General features: G+C 44.9%; 1 protein-coding gene across 1 annotated transcript in view; it reads left to right on the top strand.

The window, feature by feature from the left end:
* The window catches only part of PEX14 (peroxisomal biogenesis factor 14), a 71554-nt gene that overhangs the window by 4153 nt on the left and 50615 nt on the right, over nucleotides 1-16786 (top strand). Inside the window, exon 2 of the mRNA XM_027658005.1 lies at nucleotides 1573-1620. Coding sequence (XP_027513806.1) covers nucleotides 1573-1620 — 48 coding nt within the window. The remainder of the gene's footprint in view (nucleotides 1-1572; nucleotides 1621-16786) is intronic.

Raw genomic sequence — 16786 nt, forward strand, 5'->3', positions numbered from 1 at the left:
CCTGGGATTTGGCTGAAGGAATAAAACAGAGCACACACACCAAATAAATTTATCCACAACCTAAACATGTTCAGTTACCTTACTAATAAATCATGCAAGCCATATTCTTGTGTTGATTCTCACGTTTTCTGTATTTTTGGAGGAGTGGATGGATCTTGAGGCTGTTCATCATTTTGCTTTCATCCAGCTGAAACAGATTTGAAAGCAGATGTTCTGTGCATGTAAAGCCAGTGACAGGGAGAAGTGCCCTTTTCTTGCTCTCACTGTGTGGCTGCAGGGTGGTGTTGAAGCTGATGTTTGCAGTGGTTATGTCCAGTGATCCCAGGGAATCCCTTACCCAGCTGTGAGGTCTGGCTGGGCCCTGGTGATGATCCTTGTCTGGGAGCAGAGGAGTTGCAGGATATTTGAGTTTCTGGCACCCTCTTGTGGTAAAAACTTGGTTTTATATATATTTTTTTTTGCTGTATTTTGTAGATGGGAAAGAACCCCAAACTTGAAATACTTTGAAGGTTTGGTATATTGAATAAAAGTAATGAAATAGAGTCAAAGGTCACTTAAGGACCTTGATGCTGAACTTAATGAATGGGTTCCCTTTTCTCTAACTGGGCCTCAAAAGTTGTCTTCATTACTAATCAAAGTGCATTTTTTCACCATTGAGGTCACAACTATGTGCCACCTCTGCTAAGATAAAACACCTCAGGTGGAGGCAACATGGCTTAGACCATCCTAACATCAGGTGGATCCTGTTTGAAAGCAGATTGTTGACCAAGATAAGTTTATTTTATGGTAAAACTGAAGTGTCTCTACTTTGTGAGAGCTGATACATTCGAGTTACACAGAGATCAAACTGCTGGGCTTTTTTGGCAACAAAGAGAAGCCCAGAGAGGAGTTGTGTAAAACATGGGGCTGTGGGGAAGTGCTGTGCCTGTTCTTGAGAAGTGAGTGCATACAAGCAAAGCTGCAGGTGAGCCTGGAGAGTGGAAGCTCTGGAGCTTCAAGTCTAGTCCAGGTTTTGGCTGCCTGTCTTGCTTTAATCAAATGGTTTCTCTTTCCTCCTGTTCACCACTTGTCCTGGTGTGCAAGGTAAAGTGTTCAGCATCTGCCCTAAAACCTCTTCTCTTAATTATGTGTGGGAAACAGGGATGGTCCTGGTACTGTGACAGTTTGTGAGGTTTAGTTAAATCATGGTTGTTTTGAAATCTTTATAAGAATGGTGCAGAAAACAAAGGGTGCATTAGTGGATCATGGAAATAGGAGAAATATTTCAGAATTTGGGTTTGGGTGACCACTGCTTTCATGCCATCTCTCAGGAGTCTCCCTGGCTCTCACTGCTGGCTCCCTCATTGAGTTCTGCAGACTCTGTGAATTCTCTTGTTTTAAATGGGGACTGTGGAATTAGCATTTTTTTCCTATGCTTCCGACCTCTTAATCTTCAGTCCTTCACAGAACTGCTGCTGGTAGCAGAGCCAAGTGTGTCCCCCTAAGTCCTGCTCACAGGGATCCTCCCCGGCAGCGTTTCTGAGGGTGTCCATGGGGTGGCAATGTGAGCTCACTGTTGTGTTTGTGTTCCAGGCTGGCTCCTGCCCTGCCACTGAAAACGCCGCGTCTCGGGAGCCGCTGGTGAGTCCCTCAAGAGGCAACATGGGATTTCCTTATGATAACATAATACACATGAGTTGTTCTCTTTGCTGCATCTTTTTTCATCCGTTGTTTTGCTTTTCTGAGGAGCTGGTGCTTTGTGGAAAAGGTGTAAAGTGCTGTAGGTGGCCTTGCTGTTCTCTGAGTTGTGACCCAAAGCCATCACCTCCCATCTGCTGGGGTTGGACACGGCTCAGCTGGGCCACCCTGCTGGCCTTGAGCACAGGCTGCCTGTCCTCAGTGAGTGCAGTGTGTGCTCTTGCTCAGTGCTTATTTAGGAAAGAGTTTGAAGAAAGCCCTGGGCAGCATAATTTAAACTGAATTCTTAGTGCTATTGTCTAATAAAAACCCCTCTGCTGCTCGGAGACCTCATTCACACTGTCTTTATATTCAGAGGCACTCAGAGTGAGCTTAGAAGTGTTTGTCAGCTGGCAGTGCATGTGATCCAATGTTTTTACTCCAGAAGCATTTTGGAAAGGGCTCTGGGATTTTTTGTGTATGATGATAACTAAGAGAACCCTGTTTTGTTTGCTCTTTTATGGTGACGCAGAGTGGGAATTGAGCCACTAGTCCTGGAGCTGCACTACGTTGTTTTTTACAACCTTGTTTTTCTTTCTTTCCTTCCTCTTTAGCCACCTATAACTCAGTCAAAACCTTGCCAAAATTCTTAGCCAATGTTATGGTCCTAAATATATAAATCTGTAACTGAGTTTCTTTTCATTTGTTGATCATGGTGAATACAAGGGGTTTGCAGGGAGAACACTGAAATACTCATGGCACTGGCCACATCAAAGTATTTTTACCATGTAACTCTTACCTGGGGACCCCAGGAGATGGTTTTTAAAGGAGAAAGATGTGAGCAAAGGTTGTGAACTGGGAAGGGTCAGTAAAATGAAAGGGCTGTGAAGCTCTGCAGTGACAATCTCTCTGTCTGGTAACACTGTGACATCCCTTAATTGCATGAATATCTGTCTGTGAGATTACCTGGAGCTGTTGTTGACACCATGTGCCTTGTGATGGATTTGGTGGTTTGCTTTTGGGGGGTTTGGTTATCCCCCCATCCTCCCTTGGGAAGGTCATAGCAGGCAGCAGATCATCACAACCTGTGCTGGTCAACAGTTCGTTCTTTCTCAGGGCAGGTTCTACCATTACCTTTGATTTCATTAATTTCTTACTGTATATGTGACTGCAGAATTGCTCAGAGGAAGCACAAAGCAGTTGTGTGTCTTTCTGTTTGGGTGGATATTCCTACTACATAAAATTATTTGTACACTCAAAGAACTCCAACATAAACTTTACTCTCACCGTGGTGAGTCTTACACTTGAGCTAATTAGAGCCCTTTCAAAGGTTGAGGTTTCCTCCTTATTTTTTCATTAATTGGTTTTTTTTTTTAAATAATAAACTCTCATAGTCTTTGTCACATTTGTTTAGGAGTGATTATTGCTTCCAGCTGCTCCTCTGTGGACGCCTTATTAAATGAGTAGTGCAGCTCTGTGAGCCAGATGACCTGACTTCCACCACCCTGCCGGGGCTTCCCTGTAACCAGGATTGTGCTCAGTGCCCTCCACACACCCAGGACATCTTGGTCCATAAAACAGACCTGTAGGCACATGGTGCTCTGTCATAAAAGTGTTTATGGAAGCCCCAGAGCAGACTGTGGCAGGAATCCAGCAAACGGGGCTGTGTGGGAAATCCATGTGCTCAGGGATATCATCCCGGGCTTCAGGTTTGGTGTGAAGCAGTTGCAGAATCCAGAGGAGGGAGAAAAGAGCCTCCTGGCCAAATTCTGCTCTGCACCCCCTCACCTGTTTTGACCTGATTGATGACAGGGCTGAGACCTGTTTGGAACATACCAGCACACAAGGGTGAGAAAGCAGTAGGATTAAACCACCTTGCATGGTATCAGCAAATGTTATGGATTAAAGCTGGGTTTGTACTGTATTCCTGATTTCAATGGACACTGTATCCTGCAAGGTGCTAAATACCTTCTGCTCTGTGCTCTGGGGCACTGTCTGCTGCCTACTCTGCTCTCCTCTCAGGAGAAACCCAGGAGAAGCCATGATTCCTGGTGGTTTGCCCAAGGATTTCAGCATTCTGCAGAGTCCTGTAGCAGACAATGACACATCATACTGTGCCCTGCAGTTGGGTCTTTCAGGATACCTTGTTACAGCCTTCAGAGCTCAGCCCTACAAACTCAGCCCTACAAACTCCTGTCACATCCCGAACTACTTTTGTCCCACCCACTTGTGATGTTTTGAAGCACCAAAAGGAGCCAAGGGACTCCAGTTCATGCCATTAATCCCCCGAGTTACCCGGTGTCCTCCCAATAAACCGTGCCAGCCGAAGAACACTCCCTGCTGAGAGGTCGCGGTGTGGGAGCCCCGGCGGCGGGGGCTGAACCGGCGGGGGCTGGGCCGGGCTGTAATTCCTGCGGCAGAGCGGACACTCATTTCCCGCCTGTCGGTCTTGGCCCATTAAAATCTGCCGTGTAGCTCCAGGCTGGGCAGTGTAACCTTGTGTTCCCGGAGCGTCAGCATCTCGCTCTGCTGCTGTTTACAGCCACCTTTGTCACCGTCAGCGCGGGATCAGCTTCTCCTTGAGTCCGGCTTATCATCCCCGGCTGCTCGGAGCAGCCACCTCTGATAAGCTCTGAACACTTGTGGAGTTGGAATAGGGTTGTCTTTTTGCAGCCACTCAAAGCAAAGTCCTAGGGTTTGCAGAGGATGTAACCACACAGGACAAAACCCCTTTCAGTGAGGTTAAACCGTTGGAGAATCCCCGTTTCTTCTGGAATCTTGGTTTCCCTTGTTTCCCCTTTGTTTCTAATATCTTGCCTTAGTGTAATTAAGTAATCTTTTTAGCTTGTTTTGTGTCTCCCTAGCAGAGTCTTGTAGCTTTTTAACCAGCCTGTGCTGCTTTTGAGGTGTTTTCAAGAGCTTGAATATGTTTGCTGTTGGCATTTGCTTTCTGCTGAATCTGCTGCAGCCCAAATTGCAGCTCTGCAGGTTGTACCTGTGAGAGCCTCCAACAGGAGCTTGGGTCATAGGGAGAACCTGAGGAAACAGAGGCCTTTCCACATGCTGCTTCTTTGTTTGGGTGTTTTTTCCCCTGACACAAAACATACTCATTCCCTTGCTGGAAGAAGTACTACTTGTAAGTATAACAGTACTAGTTGTAAATGTAAAACTCTCTTAGTTGCTCACTAAGTTACAAAATCCCTGGATCATGATATGAGGAGCAGGGTATTTTCTTTTGTAGGATAATTTAACTTTTTTTTTTTTTTAGCATGTGCTGTTTCTGTTTCTTGCTGCAGATGAGAGCAGTTAGCTCTGAAATATGGACATTTTATTCCCTTTTTTACAGGCTGTTGAAGGGTACAAGGTAACAAGAATTACTGCTGCCTCTCTAGCAATTAGTGTAGAGTTTGTTGGAATGTGCTGGAGCCCTTGTGGCTTTTCCCCACCCTTTGTTAAACTGATTTTCAAATATTTAAGGGTCATTATAATGGCCAGAATACTTTTAACACCCCTTTTTGTGCAAACATCAGTAAAGTACACTGCACTGAGTGACAGACAGTAGAATTATTAGATCCTTTCTGTTTTGTTGTCTCGTTTTACACCTTGTCTGTTCTGTTAAGCTTCCTCTCAAGTAGACTCTGAGTACAGAGAATTTCATTTAGCTTTCTGAGGAAGGAGCTTTGCAATTGAGATTTTGCTTACTTTTAGCTGGTGTAATTAGAAGTTGATGGAGCCCAACACTAACAACAGCATTGTCTTTAACAACGTGAACAAAACCATGAGTGGGAAGGAGGAGAAGCTACAGGGTTGTGCCATGAGATTTGGAGGGAGCTTGTCATGGCTCATGTTTGTTAGGAGTAATCAGAATCTGCTTTTTATGAAAAGAAAAATCTTTGGGCAAATTGAGAATCCACTGAAATTGTTGTTTGAAATGAAGACAGGAATGGTATTTTCACTGAAAAACTCCCACTTTGTTTTCAGAACACATTCTTACTCAAGGAATACCTTGTAATATCCTTATCCTTTGTTTTGAAGGTCAGAGGTTCTAGTCCAGATTTGTAGAAAATTGTGATTTTTTTTTTTCTTCTTTTTTGGAAGAACTTTTGTTTCCAGAAATGATGTGGGGGACTGGAGTGTGCTGGAGGGACACTCCCCATCACGCTTCTACTTTCCTTTTTCCCCTCCCTCTATTGTTGGAGACAGGATTTATACCTGTTTACTGTACAAATTTTCCGTCTGCCACAGTGGGTTTGTTCTCAGTGGTGGCTACACTGAACGATTCTCTAAAAGTAAATCTATCCAGAGGGGATTTCCAGACAGCCAGAGTCAGTAGGCAACTAACTTACAGCCCCCAGTGAAACATTAGTCAGGATAATTTACTGTCAGCGGGAGAGGAGGAGAGACCATGAGCTCGGTGACCTCGGGCCAGGCAGGAACCTCGCGTGTGATGCTGCTGCACTTGGTTTGGGGAGGTCCTGGATGTGCTGCTGGGGGTTCCCAGGGCTGGACAATAATTCCATCAGGCCGTGCAGGGTAATTGCAGTGCAGGTTTTGGGTTTACTGGGCCACGAGCAGGGAGCCAGAGGTGTGTGACTGCCTGGCACAGCATCCCTTGGTTTGCTGTGATTTACTGAGCAGGGCTCTCTTGTGTTTGACCTTCTGAGAAGTTCGAGATTATTGGTTTTTTGTCCGTTTTTCTCTCTTTCTTCTGGGTGTTCATTGACTTCTTCTGTCGTTCCTGCAAAGTGCACTCACTTAATCTGTCAATTCCCTTTGCTCTTTTGATTTAGACAAATATATTAATATGTGCAAAGTGCACAGATGCAAATTTACTTACTGAGCACAGTTAAAGAAACACTGTCATACCAAGTTAAATTGCCCATTTGAGGTCAGTGGGAAAGTTTGTTTGGAAGTCCTTTAAATCCCAATTTTAAAAGAGGGTGGGCTATAATAGTTTGGGATATAATTGGTGCTGTAGCATTACATGTTAATTCATGAGAACTAGAAACTTGCAGTAGTCACAGGCCAAAGCAGGTGAAGACCCCATGAACCTGTACAAAATGTTCTGGTTAAATGACAGAGCAGTGGGTGAGGTGGCACAACCAGGACAGGGACAGTCCTGTGTCACTGACAGGGGGGTGAGTTAGTAGTTTATAATCTTTTCTGTGCATTTGTGCAGAGAAGAGCTCTGAAAGCAATTCCAAACCAACATTTCTGTTCAGAAGACTTTGCTTTATAATAGTTGCTGTACTGTCAGTTGTTCTTTACAAAAAACACAAGGAAATTCAAGTATAGAGAGTTAGGTCAGAATCTGCTTTAGTGTTAGGTATGGTTTGACTTCCCAGAGATTCCACATCTCTCACTGAAGGTAAAATGGAAGTTACAGTGCTTTGAGATTCTGGAAAAACGCACTGGCACATAGGAAATACTTAATACTTGATATTTTCCCCTTGAAAAAAATTGGTTGCAGGATCAAGGTGGGATAAAGGCATCATTCCAGCTCCATGAGTGGGAGCTGTGCTATGTGCAGAGCAGCTTGTAGAGGGCAGCAATTGCCCACAGTTCTTTCAGCCTGGGGAGAGGAGGGACCAGTTGAAGAACTTCACAGGAGTGGCTGACGGCTTCTTTAGCTTCTTGAAATAACTTTATGCAGGAACTTGTTCTTAGGAGTACCTCTTGACTCCACATTATTAAATTCCTGCTCTGAAAAATGTTGCTAGAGATTGTTAATTCCTCTAATACCACTGAGCAGTTGGACTCTTTTCTGCCCAGGTGCTGCCTGTGTCATTGTTACTGCAATTACTGACAGCTTGTGATCCTTACAGGATTAGAACTGCCTACCTGGGATAACTGTTCTTCACTTCTTGGCTTCCTCTTGCTTTTTACCTGGGAGATCATGCCAAAAGAAAACATTTGCAATGTCTGTGGCATCTTTGTTGTGCCTCAGATATGTTCATCCCGTTAAAAAGTGAGGCAGCAGGGGCACAAAAGGCAGAATGGCTTATTCAACAGCTTGGAAGAATATTCCCCAAACTTGATGAACAGAAATACATCCCTTAGAAACCTCTGATGCCAACACCTTCAGAACCAACTTACTGGAGAAGGGACTTTCTTTGCATTTCATGTTTCTTGGATTTCTCCATATGTCACATTGCAGATGTAAACAGCTTCATAGTTCTGGAGGGTTTTGGTGTTTGGTGTTTGTTTTGGTGTTGTGTGCACTTTTACATAGCTCTTCTTGTTACCACTGTACAGACCATGTCCTCTTCCCAGCTGGGATCCCATAACACACCACTGCTACTTGACAGTCACCTTTCTGGAAAAGTAACACCGCAAATATGTGTGGCTTTGTAGCAGAGTGATTTTACAGCTGGAGAGAAGCAAGAGAGCTTCACATCATCAGCCACTCTCCCAATATGTCCCACTTCTTTACATTATCTCTTTCATCTGCTGGTCAGAGCAGGATTTTCCTCTGCTATCAATGTGCTGGTGTTTTCTCAAGCATCTGAATGGGCTGAGTGATGGTGTTCCATGGGATACAGTCCCACAGCAGAGTACCTCTTGCTGGAATGGAGCTTCCCTGCCATAGAGTGAGAATCTCCTGTGTCTCCCCTCCAGCTTTCCTCTGCTGTTTGTTTTGTGTGCCACCCTAACTGATTCCTTTCCTCCTTAAGCATCTGCACCCTTCAGATGTTTGCAGACAGTTATCACATCATTTCTCCTTCCCCCCACCCCCACCCCGGTCTCTCAGCCAAGCTCTACATATTTAGCTCATTTAATCTTTCCTCATAAGTCAAGCCCATAATTGACAGCTCTGACACGGGGAGTCGCGTTGGTTGCACATGCTGCCAACAGGATATAAATACTTTCTGTGCAGTGATTGAGAATCACAGGCAGGGCTGAGATGAGCCTGCCCCTGCCCCCCACCCCCCTGACACTGGATTTTTGAAAACCCCCTTTTCAACATCAGGTTGCCACAATTCCATAGAGATGGACTCGGTTTCCAGTCCAGTGCTCAGCTGCCAGGCACCCCGTAGGCCTCAGAGCAGTGGTGTCAGGTCACTTGGGAAATTCAGGACTGGCAGCTCGTGGGGTTCCAGTCTGAATTCTTATGGAGGTGCTGGTGTTCCCTGTGCTTCCCTTGCCAGGTGTGCAGGTGCCTCAGGCTGCTGAAGGCCATTCCTTGTGGGAAGGCAGAGCTGAGCTCCCTGCAGTGAAAGGGTTCTTCCTTGTCTCTGCCAAGAGGAAGCTCGGGATGCCATGGATCCCTGATCCCTGTAAAGAGTTCAGGGTTCTTGCTTGTACTTGAAGGATCTGGGAAGAGGCTTTTAATCTCACCCAGAAAGGTGTTGCATTGGAGGAAGAGGCAGTTGTTTGTCCGTGTGTTGGGACACACAGATCTGTTCCCAGCTAAACAGATTTGGAGGTTGCTTTAGGTGACTTGTCTCCTCAGGTTTGTTGCATTCTCCTGAAGAAGATGGGAGAGCCAAAGCTGGGGAACTGCTAAATGAACTGCCTGGCTCCTAATGTGTGTTCTGTGAGGCTTCATATGCTGCAGCCTCCCCAGCGGGGCTGGTTCACAAACATTACATGTATTATTGCAAAGCATGCAGCATAAAGAGAGCATTTATGAAAGGGAATATCAGAGGAAACATTATAGCAGGGACCTTATAGCCTTTCCATTATTATGGTTTAAATCTTGACATGGTCTTTATTTGCAGTGACACTGGGACCAGTAAAAAGTGTTTTTTCCCTTCCCCTCCCCTCCCCTTTCTCCCATCTCCTCTTCATTCTCTCCTTCCACATCCTGTTCTGAAGCTGTGGTGCAGAGATACCAATCGTTAAACATGCGACTCGTCGCAGAGCCAGGTTTCAGTTTGTGTGGAATCAGCCCCTTTTGACTCAGAAGTTGGAAACCAGATGACTCACAGTGATGCATGTTTGTTGTTTTTAATAACTGTCATTTTGCAAAATATGCTCAAAGCTTCAAACCATGACTTCTGGAGCAGGGGTGGTGTGTATTTATTTTTAATTTGGGAGGCTATAAGCTGGAATGTGTTTGTAGCTGCAGCCTTCCCTTAGAATCTGAGGTAAAATAAATTAAAACATAGACAGTGCGAAAGATTTTAGAGATAATTTTTTCCTGTTACCTGAAAAAATATTTATTTTCTCGATCAATTAATTGAAAAGGCTCCAGGTGCCAAACATCTGGTGGGATTGTAGGCCCCTGGTTTATGTTTATGTTTTTTAATATATACCCAAAGGGACAGGTTTCTTAAAAAGAAAGCAGGCAGATGTTTTTAATTTGTGGAGTTTTAAAGAATAAATGCCATTCCTGCTTTATCATTTCAATTTCTAACAAAATTGTCATCTATCTTCTTTCTTTTATAAGAAGCTAGCAAATGTATTATTTTAATGGCAGAATTCCCTATCAATAAAATCCCGTAGCAGTATGGAAAATATGAAAATATCTACACATTTAATTTTCTAGAGATTTATTACTGCTTGTACAGCAGTTTGTAAACTCTAAGCTCAGTATTAAGTGCTTTATGAGATTTTTTTGTGTGTTTTACTTTCTAATTTGCCTCCAGAAGTGTTGTTGTAATTTGTTGAAGTTCTACAGGTTTGTTTTGCAGGTCAGTTAATTCGCAGTGAGAATTTACAGCTACTCCCTCCCAGCAGAACAGAGGGGCACCAGCATAAAATCTGTGTGCGTGTGACAGGATGGGACCCGAGATGGAAAAGTGTACGTAGGGACCTGGTGACAGAATTCACTGTGGTCATGGATTTTCCTCCAGTTCATTTCTCAGAATTTGGGTGCTTTGTAACCATTTCTGTTGTGATTTATGTTCTGCTCTGTTGCAACTGCTGTTGCACAATGAAGTGCTGTGCTCTGGTCCAAGGGAGGCAGATTCCCAGCCTACCTCAGCCTGTTGCTTCTTGTTAGAGAATGAAAAAGCAGCTGCTGATTTAAAACAGAGGGTTCAAGTCCGGGTTCTGCTTTTAGCCTGAGATGGGGCATCTCTCCAGTGGTAAAAGTGCTGGAAAAGGCACATTGCCTCTACTCTGAGGAAATATGGATCTGTGTGCTGGCTACTGCTGGACAGCTGTGCTCTGCCTGATTCCTTACTCCAGTCGGGAAAGAAATAGGTTTTTATCTTTATTTTTTTTTAAAGTGAATGTAACTGCTTATGAAAGATAGTGAAGTGATGGCTTTGGAGGCTTAAATTGTCCTTCCTGTGGTAGAGCAGAGCAGGATCCCCCAGCATGATGTGGAGGGACCCTCCTCTCCCCCAAGAGACGAGAGGAGAGTTCAGCCTCTCGCCCGTTCGGTGCCTGACTTTCCTCTGGAGCTGCCAAGAAGGATGCCAATTTTTCCATTTAGCTGACTATTGTATAGACCTTAAAAGGGAAGGTTTTAATGCAGTTGGCTGCGATATAGACTGTTAAAGGGAAGTTATTTATTTTAACTGGCTGCTGTATGGATTGTTACGAGGGCATTCTTTCAGCTGCAGCTCTGTATTGACTGCTGGATGTGCCGGGCTGTATTGCTGGTAGCTGTCATATTGACTGTTACAGAAAAGATCTGTATTTAAGCCATAACACTGCACTGGGATCTCCCAGGCAGGATATTAATGCTAATTCATCTGCTCACCCCCTGCTGTGAGTGTTATTTGTTTAAATCTGTAGAATCCCACAGCGCATTTATATCCTCGCTAGAGTGAGCTCCGCTCCCTGTAATTATTTAACATTATATGCTGATATAAATTGTAACAGTTAAAGAATGGTAATGAGTAGCAAAAAAACACAAACTTAACCTTAGAAATGGCAGAGTCAGCTCTTAAAACAACAGCCAGCAACTTTCCCTGTTCCCTGCCTTTTCCCAAGTCCATATGCACAATATTGTGCATACATTATGTGTGTGCGTGTGTGTTCATGCTCGCGCTGGCAGCGGTGCCAGGCAGGGCTGTAATTATGCAGAATGCACTGTGAAACTTATGCACACTCTTAATTACATGCAGTGCCTACGTACAGCAAGTTTTATCTCTCTGCAGCTCAGCTCCTTGATGAGTTGCTCTGATATGTGATTGGAGTCGGGGCCACCACACTGGCGGAGGGAGCGGAGCCCCTGGATTCTGCTCCCGGGGAATCGTGTCCCAAGGTTAAGCTCAAAGCCATCGGGTGTCACTGTTGCTCTGTGCAGGCTCGGCTGGAGGTGGATTTGTCTGGCAGTTAAAACTGGACTTGGGAAGTAGTATTTTTGGCTATTAACATCCAAGGCATTTACACATAATTTATATATAAAGTGCATGTCCATACACACCGTTTGAGTGTGGGTGGAGTGAGCAGAGGTAGCTCTGTTGTGTGTGAGCTGATTTTTTTTTTTTTTGCAGTTTCTGTTGCCTGTAATAGCATTCGTGTCCCAAACTGCCATGCAGGATGGGCAGCTATTGCTGAATGGCTCTACATTCTGCTCTGGAAGTGACTGTGGTTCAGCAGTGCAGCTGACCTGATTTCTCTGTGTAATTTGTCTGTGGACATTAAGCCGGGAGCAAATTTTTGGATTTATGATGCAACAACTGTGGTGTAGGAACACCAAAATTATATTCTATTTAGGTTTTAGAAGAGCTTGGGAGCTACAGCGCTTAAAAGGTACCATAGACATTTTTAAACTGTAGTATGTGTGTCAGAGCTCATTGAAAAATCAGGTTTGCATTCAAACAGTTCATCAATAGCATCAAAAAAAATTCACAACGATTTAAAACGGGAACGCCAGAGAAAAGTCATGTAAATAGCAAAGAAATGTGTTTTTAAAAGACTTTGTAGTTTGTGTCCCTTCTGATTTTGGGTAGGGAGTGGAAGCTGGAGTACGAGGAGCTGAGCTTGTGCTTGATTTGCAGAGCAGCGTGATGGTCGGTTGGGCTGCGTTGGCAGCATGGACCTGTGCCAGACTTCACCACAATTCATACTGTGTCAGTTTAATAAATGCACTACTTAAATTATGAAATTACAAAAGAAAAAAGAGAATGCACTTATTCAGACTCTTAATACATTAAAAATAAGGCATTAAAACACTGCCTTTTTTTTTCCCTTCCAGAATCAATAATGAACAGGAAGGGTTGTAGACATTAACAGTCATGGACATTCAAGCTCTTATACATAAATTATCTTAGAAAAATGCACATAAGACTTGAATAATGTAAATACATTAATGCATTTAATAATTTAAACATTAAAGCGCATTCAGGAATTCGTGGCAGAAGCTGCTCAGAGATAAGGAACGGTCCTGGAAGTTGTGTGTCCCAGGATCGATGGCTGGTTTCTCCTTGAGAAAACTCTCTGGGGAAGTCGGGCTGTGCGACTGGAGTGACCGCCTGTCCTGAGAAATCCCAGGGCATTACCCGGCTCTGCTGCTTCCCACCTCCCGTTCTGTCTCCACCACGTGCATGAACACGTCCATGTAGAATATCTCATGGGCCAGGGGGCAGTTGGACGTTTGTTTTCTCCGTGTGGGCTGCGTGGAAATTGGGTGAAACAGCTTCAGAGAGTGGCAGCTGGTAAGACTGTCAGTTGGAGAGAGGGAGGCTTGAGGAAATAGTGCTCTCCAGGAATGCCTGGCGCTTTCTTGGAGCCCTGAAAATCACGAGGTTGGCTCTGGTGTAGTGACAAATAAGGGGGTTTATTCTGGTTTTGCCCCTCTTTGGATTGAACCACCTTCAGCACTGTTCCCACATGAATGTCCCCTCACACAAGGCATTTTCCTGAGGATTTCGAGCTGTGTTGTTTTTGCTGATGTAATTAAATTTGAAAGGTGGTGTTTCCACCCCTCATGCCATTTCTCCTCGCTGCACAGCCTTGCTTTCCTTGCCTCTGCTGCAGGCAGGTGCTTTGGAGGTCATTTGCACCCTACAGCCCCACTCGTGGAGTGGTATTAGGTATCCTGCTTAGGCCTAGATACTGATGGAGCTAATGATGGAACTAATAAAAAAGAGCTTAGTCTGATCCCAAAGGGAGAAGAGTTGGGTTGGTTAATTAAAGGAGCCTGGCACAGGGCACCTAGTAATTATAGGTGCAAGAAGTCTGAATTTGAAGAGGATGGTGCAGCTGGAGAAGGATAGGGAGGCACCCAGAGCTCTGCAGGCTGTGGGCAAGAATGCAGCAGAACCAGATCTGGAAATCAGACTCTGGCAGAATTCCTTGGTGAATTCTTATTTATTCCATTTTTTAATGAGGACCTGAATCTCTCCTTGTGCATTTCTGTTTTTGCATGCACATGGGTATGTACAATTCCAGTTACACCCTATGGCTGGGAGGGTGATTTTATTAAAGACCAGAAGATTGAGAGGCAGATGTTTCAAGAGACACAGGCCTTGCCCTATAGTAGTTTGGGATAATTAGTGCTGACTGCTGCATTGGTTGTATTATCGATGCTGGGTCGTTATCTCCAGCATCATCCCAACTCCCAGGAGTCTGGATCACCGTGGGGCAGAGCTGCTGGAGGCAGAGGGGCTGAGGCCACCAGGACCTGCTGGGAAAATGCTCCTGAAACTCTTCTGTAGGTGTGGGGAACAATACTGTGCCACCACATTGTCGTCACCAGTGCCATGTCTCTTTATAGTGAAGTTCCTTAAAGCAGTATTTCTCAAACTCAGGTTAGAACCCCAAAGGGGTGCAGAAGGCTTCAAAGGAAGTCACAAAGTCACTCGCCAGTAAACAGCTTTCTACCTGTAATTGCTCTAAGGAGCTCTGTTCCTCCTGGTTTGAAGAGGTAGCATTTATTCCAGTAACTCTCATTTTCCTTGAGGAACTTGCTGCCACCTCAGCTGAGGAATGTGGGATGAGCCACCACAACAGATGAGTGGAAAAGGGAGTCAGGCTTGCAGAAAGTTTGAGAAGCAATGCTTTAGCAAATTTTATTTTCCAGGGACAAGCTCTGCAAATATTGCCCCAAATGGATTTATTAACTTCACCTGATGGAAGATAGAGGCAGTTGTTTTGTCCTCAGTGGATTTCTCAGTAGAGCCCAGCTGGGGAAGGTATGACTTGCTGTGCAAAACATATCATTAGTTTTTGTGCTCAGGACTAAACAATCAGACGAGGAAACTGTAGGTCTTGTTCTGCCCTTACTGCTGGAGTGCTGTATGGGTGGATCACACCAGAAAATGAAATGTTGGTTTTAAGGATGCTGGATCAAAAGATGAAAAGCACCAGTTTTGTTTAACTATTGGAAGAGATGGTCCACTGAGGAAAACTGCTCAGAGAATATGACTTGTGTGCTGACCGTGTGTGTGTGCTCCTTGGCTGTCCTGAGTGTAAAACACACAACTCTTACCTTGAGACACCTTTTTTAACGGTTGTGATGAATTCTCATGGTCGTTTTTTCCAGTTCAGGTGAGTTTATAGCTCTGATCCCTCACTTTTCCCACCTGGAGCAGGCAGTGCCCCCGTGCACAGGGAATAAATCCCGAGCCTCCCACACTTGGAAGGGCGCAGCGTCGCTGGTGGTAGGAAGGGGTGTGTCTGTTGGATGTGGGAAGCTCCTGCAGGGGATTTTTCATAATCCAGGGCCTGTTGAGGAGAGGACTGGAGGGATGGGATGCTCTGGATGTGGCCTGCAGGGAAAACAGAGGAGTGGGTGGGGATCTCCCAGGGCTCCCATGGCTTAACGGCCACGTTTAGCTGGATTGAGGAGGCAGAAGCATTTATGGTAAATTCTGGTGCTGTGTCACAGCCTGCTTTCTGCTTTTCTGGCTTTGTCTCTGGGGGGGTATTCCAGGCATTATTCCTTTTCACAGCCTGAATTTAGAGGATTATGTGGGACGGAGATGTGAGAAGGAAGGGGGAATCTTGAAGCTACTCCACCTTTTTATCTCTGTAACTCCATTTGCATCTCTCTGCCTGCTCTCACAGGGGCCAAAACCCTGCTTGGAAATTGCTGATTCAAGCAGGGAGAGCAACTTCAGGGCTCCTTACAGATTAAATGTCTCCTGTGTGCTCCCCTGGCACTGGGATTTCCTCTCTGATTTATCCTGCTCAGGTCTGCTCACGTCCCTTGACTAAATTGGGCATGGTGTGGTGGTGTGAAGGTCACTTTATAGATGCCATATACATTTCTGCAGGCATGGTGGGAGAGTAGGACATCTGAAGCAGCATATCCTGCTGGGAAAAGGAGGAAGAAAAGGATAGTCTGGCTCTTCTTTTCACAGCCTCTTGTGGTGGGATGAAGGTTTTGACAGCCTAATTCAGCATTTAGAGAAAGAACCAAGCAGAAAGATTCCCCCTCACCCACTCCTTGCAGCCCAGCTGTGACAAACTGACAGATAATTAACAAATCAAGACCTCCTATTAGCCTTGTCCCTGATGCATTAAACAGCTCCTATGTTGCATGTGTCCTTTAGCAAATGCCTGTGCTTTCTGGCTGCACAGTGAGGTGAGTGCATCCCTCCCAGAAAGGCAAAGGGATCTCTAAGATGTCAGTGCATGAATATTCCCAGGAATAGAAGAAATTGTCTCTGAAAGGAAATGGTGTGAGAGCCATACCATGACCGAATGGAAGCTCCTCCAGTGGAACAGTGAGTGTATGGAGGAGCTTCTGGGAATATAGGATTGAGAGGGATGTATGGAAATATTACTGAATGCCTCTTGTTTTTACAGAAAGTGGCATGAGTTGAAGCAGCAGTGGACAGGGCAGTTTTTTGACTGGGACTAACCAAACCTGTGAACATGACATGCCAGGAAATGTGGTTTGTAGTGGAAGCAGACCTTAATATTGTGTTGTGGGCACTGCACTGGTGCCTGTTCCTCTCTGTCCTCAAGTTGTGTTGGAGCTGGGTGGGTAAGCCCCAAATGAGCTGCTTTTCTTTAGCTCCACTCATTTGGAGAAGAACAAGGAGGAGTGTCAATACCCTTGTAGTTCAAGATGTTAAAGAGACACAAGGCCTTGGTTCAGCTGAACACATGTTACAGGAGAGAGAGATACCTAATTGCATCAAAGCCACTCTTAAGTTCATGTATGTGGAGCCCATCAAGCTGAAAGCATCCAGACAGCATCTGCTGTTATCAAATCACTCTTGAGTCGAGCTAATTAAAATAGAGCTTCATTTTTCTGAACCATTGTTTGGCAGGAATT

This window comes from Corapipo altera, unplaced genomic scaffold, assembly GCF_003945725.1.
Source record: "Corapipo altera isolate COAL_440 unplaced genomic scaffold, ASM394572v1 301, whole genome shotgun sequence".
NCBI classification, from domain to species: Eukaryota; Metazoa; Chordata; class Aves; order Passeriformes; family Pipridae; genus Corapipo; species Corapipo altera.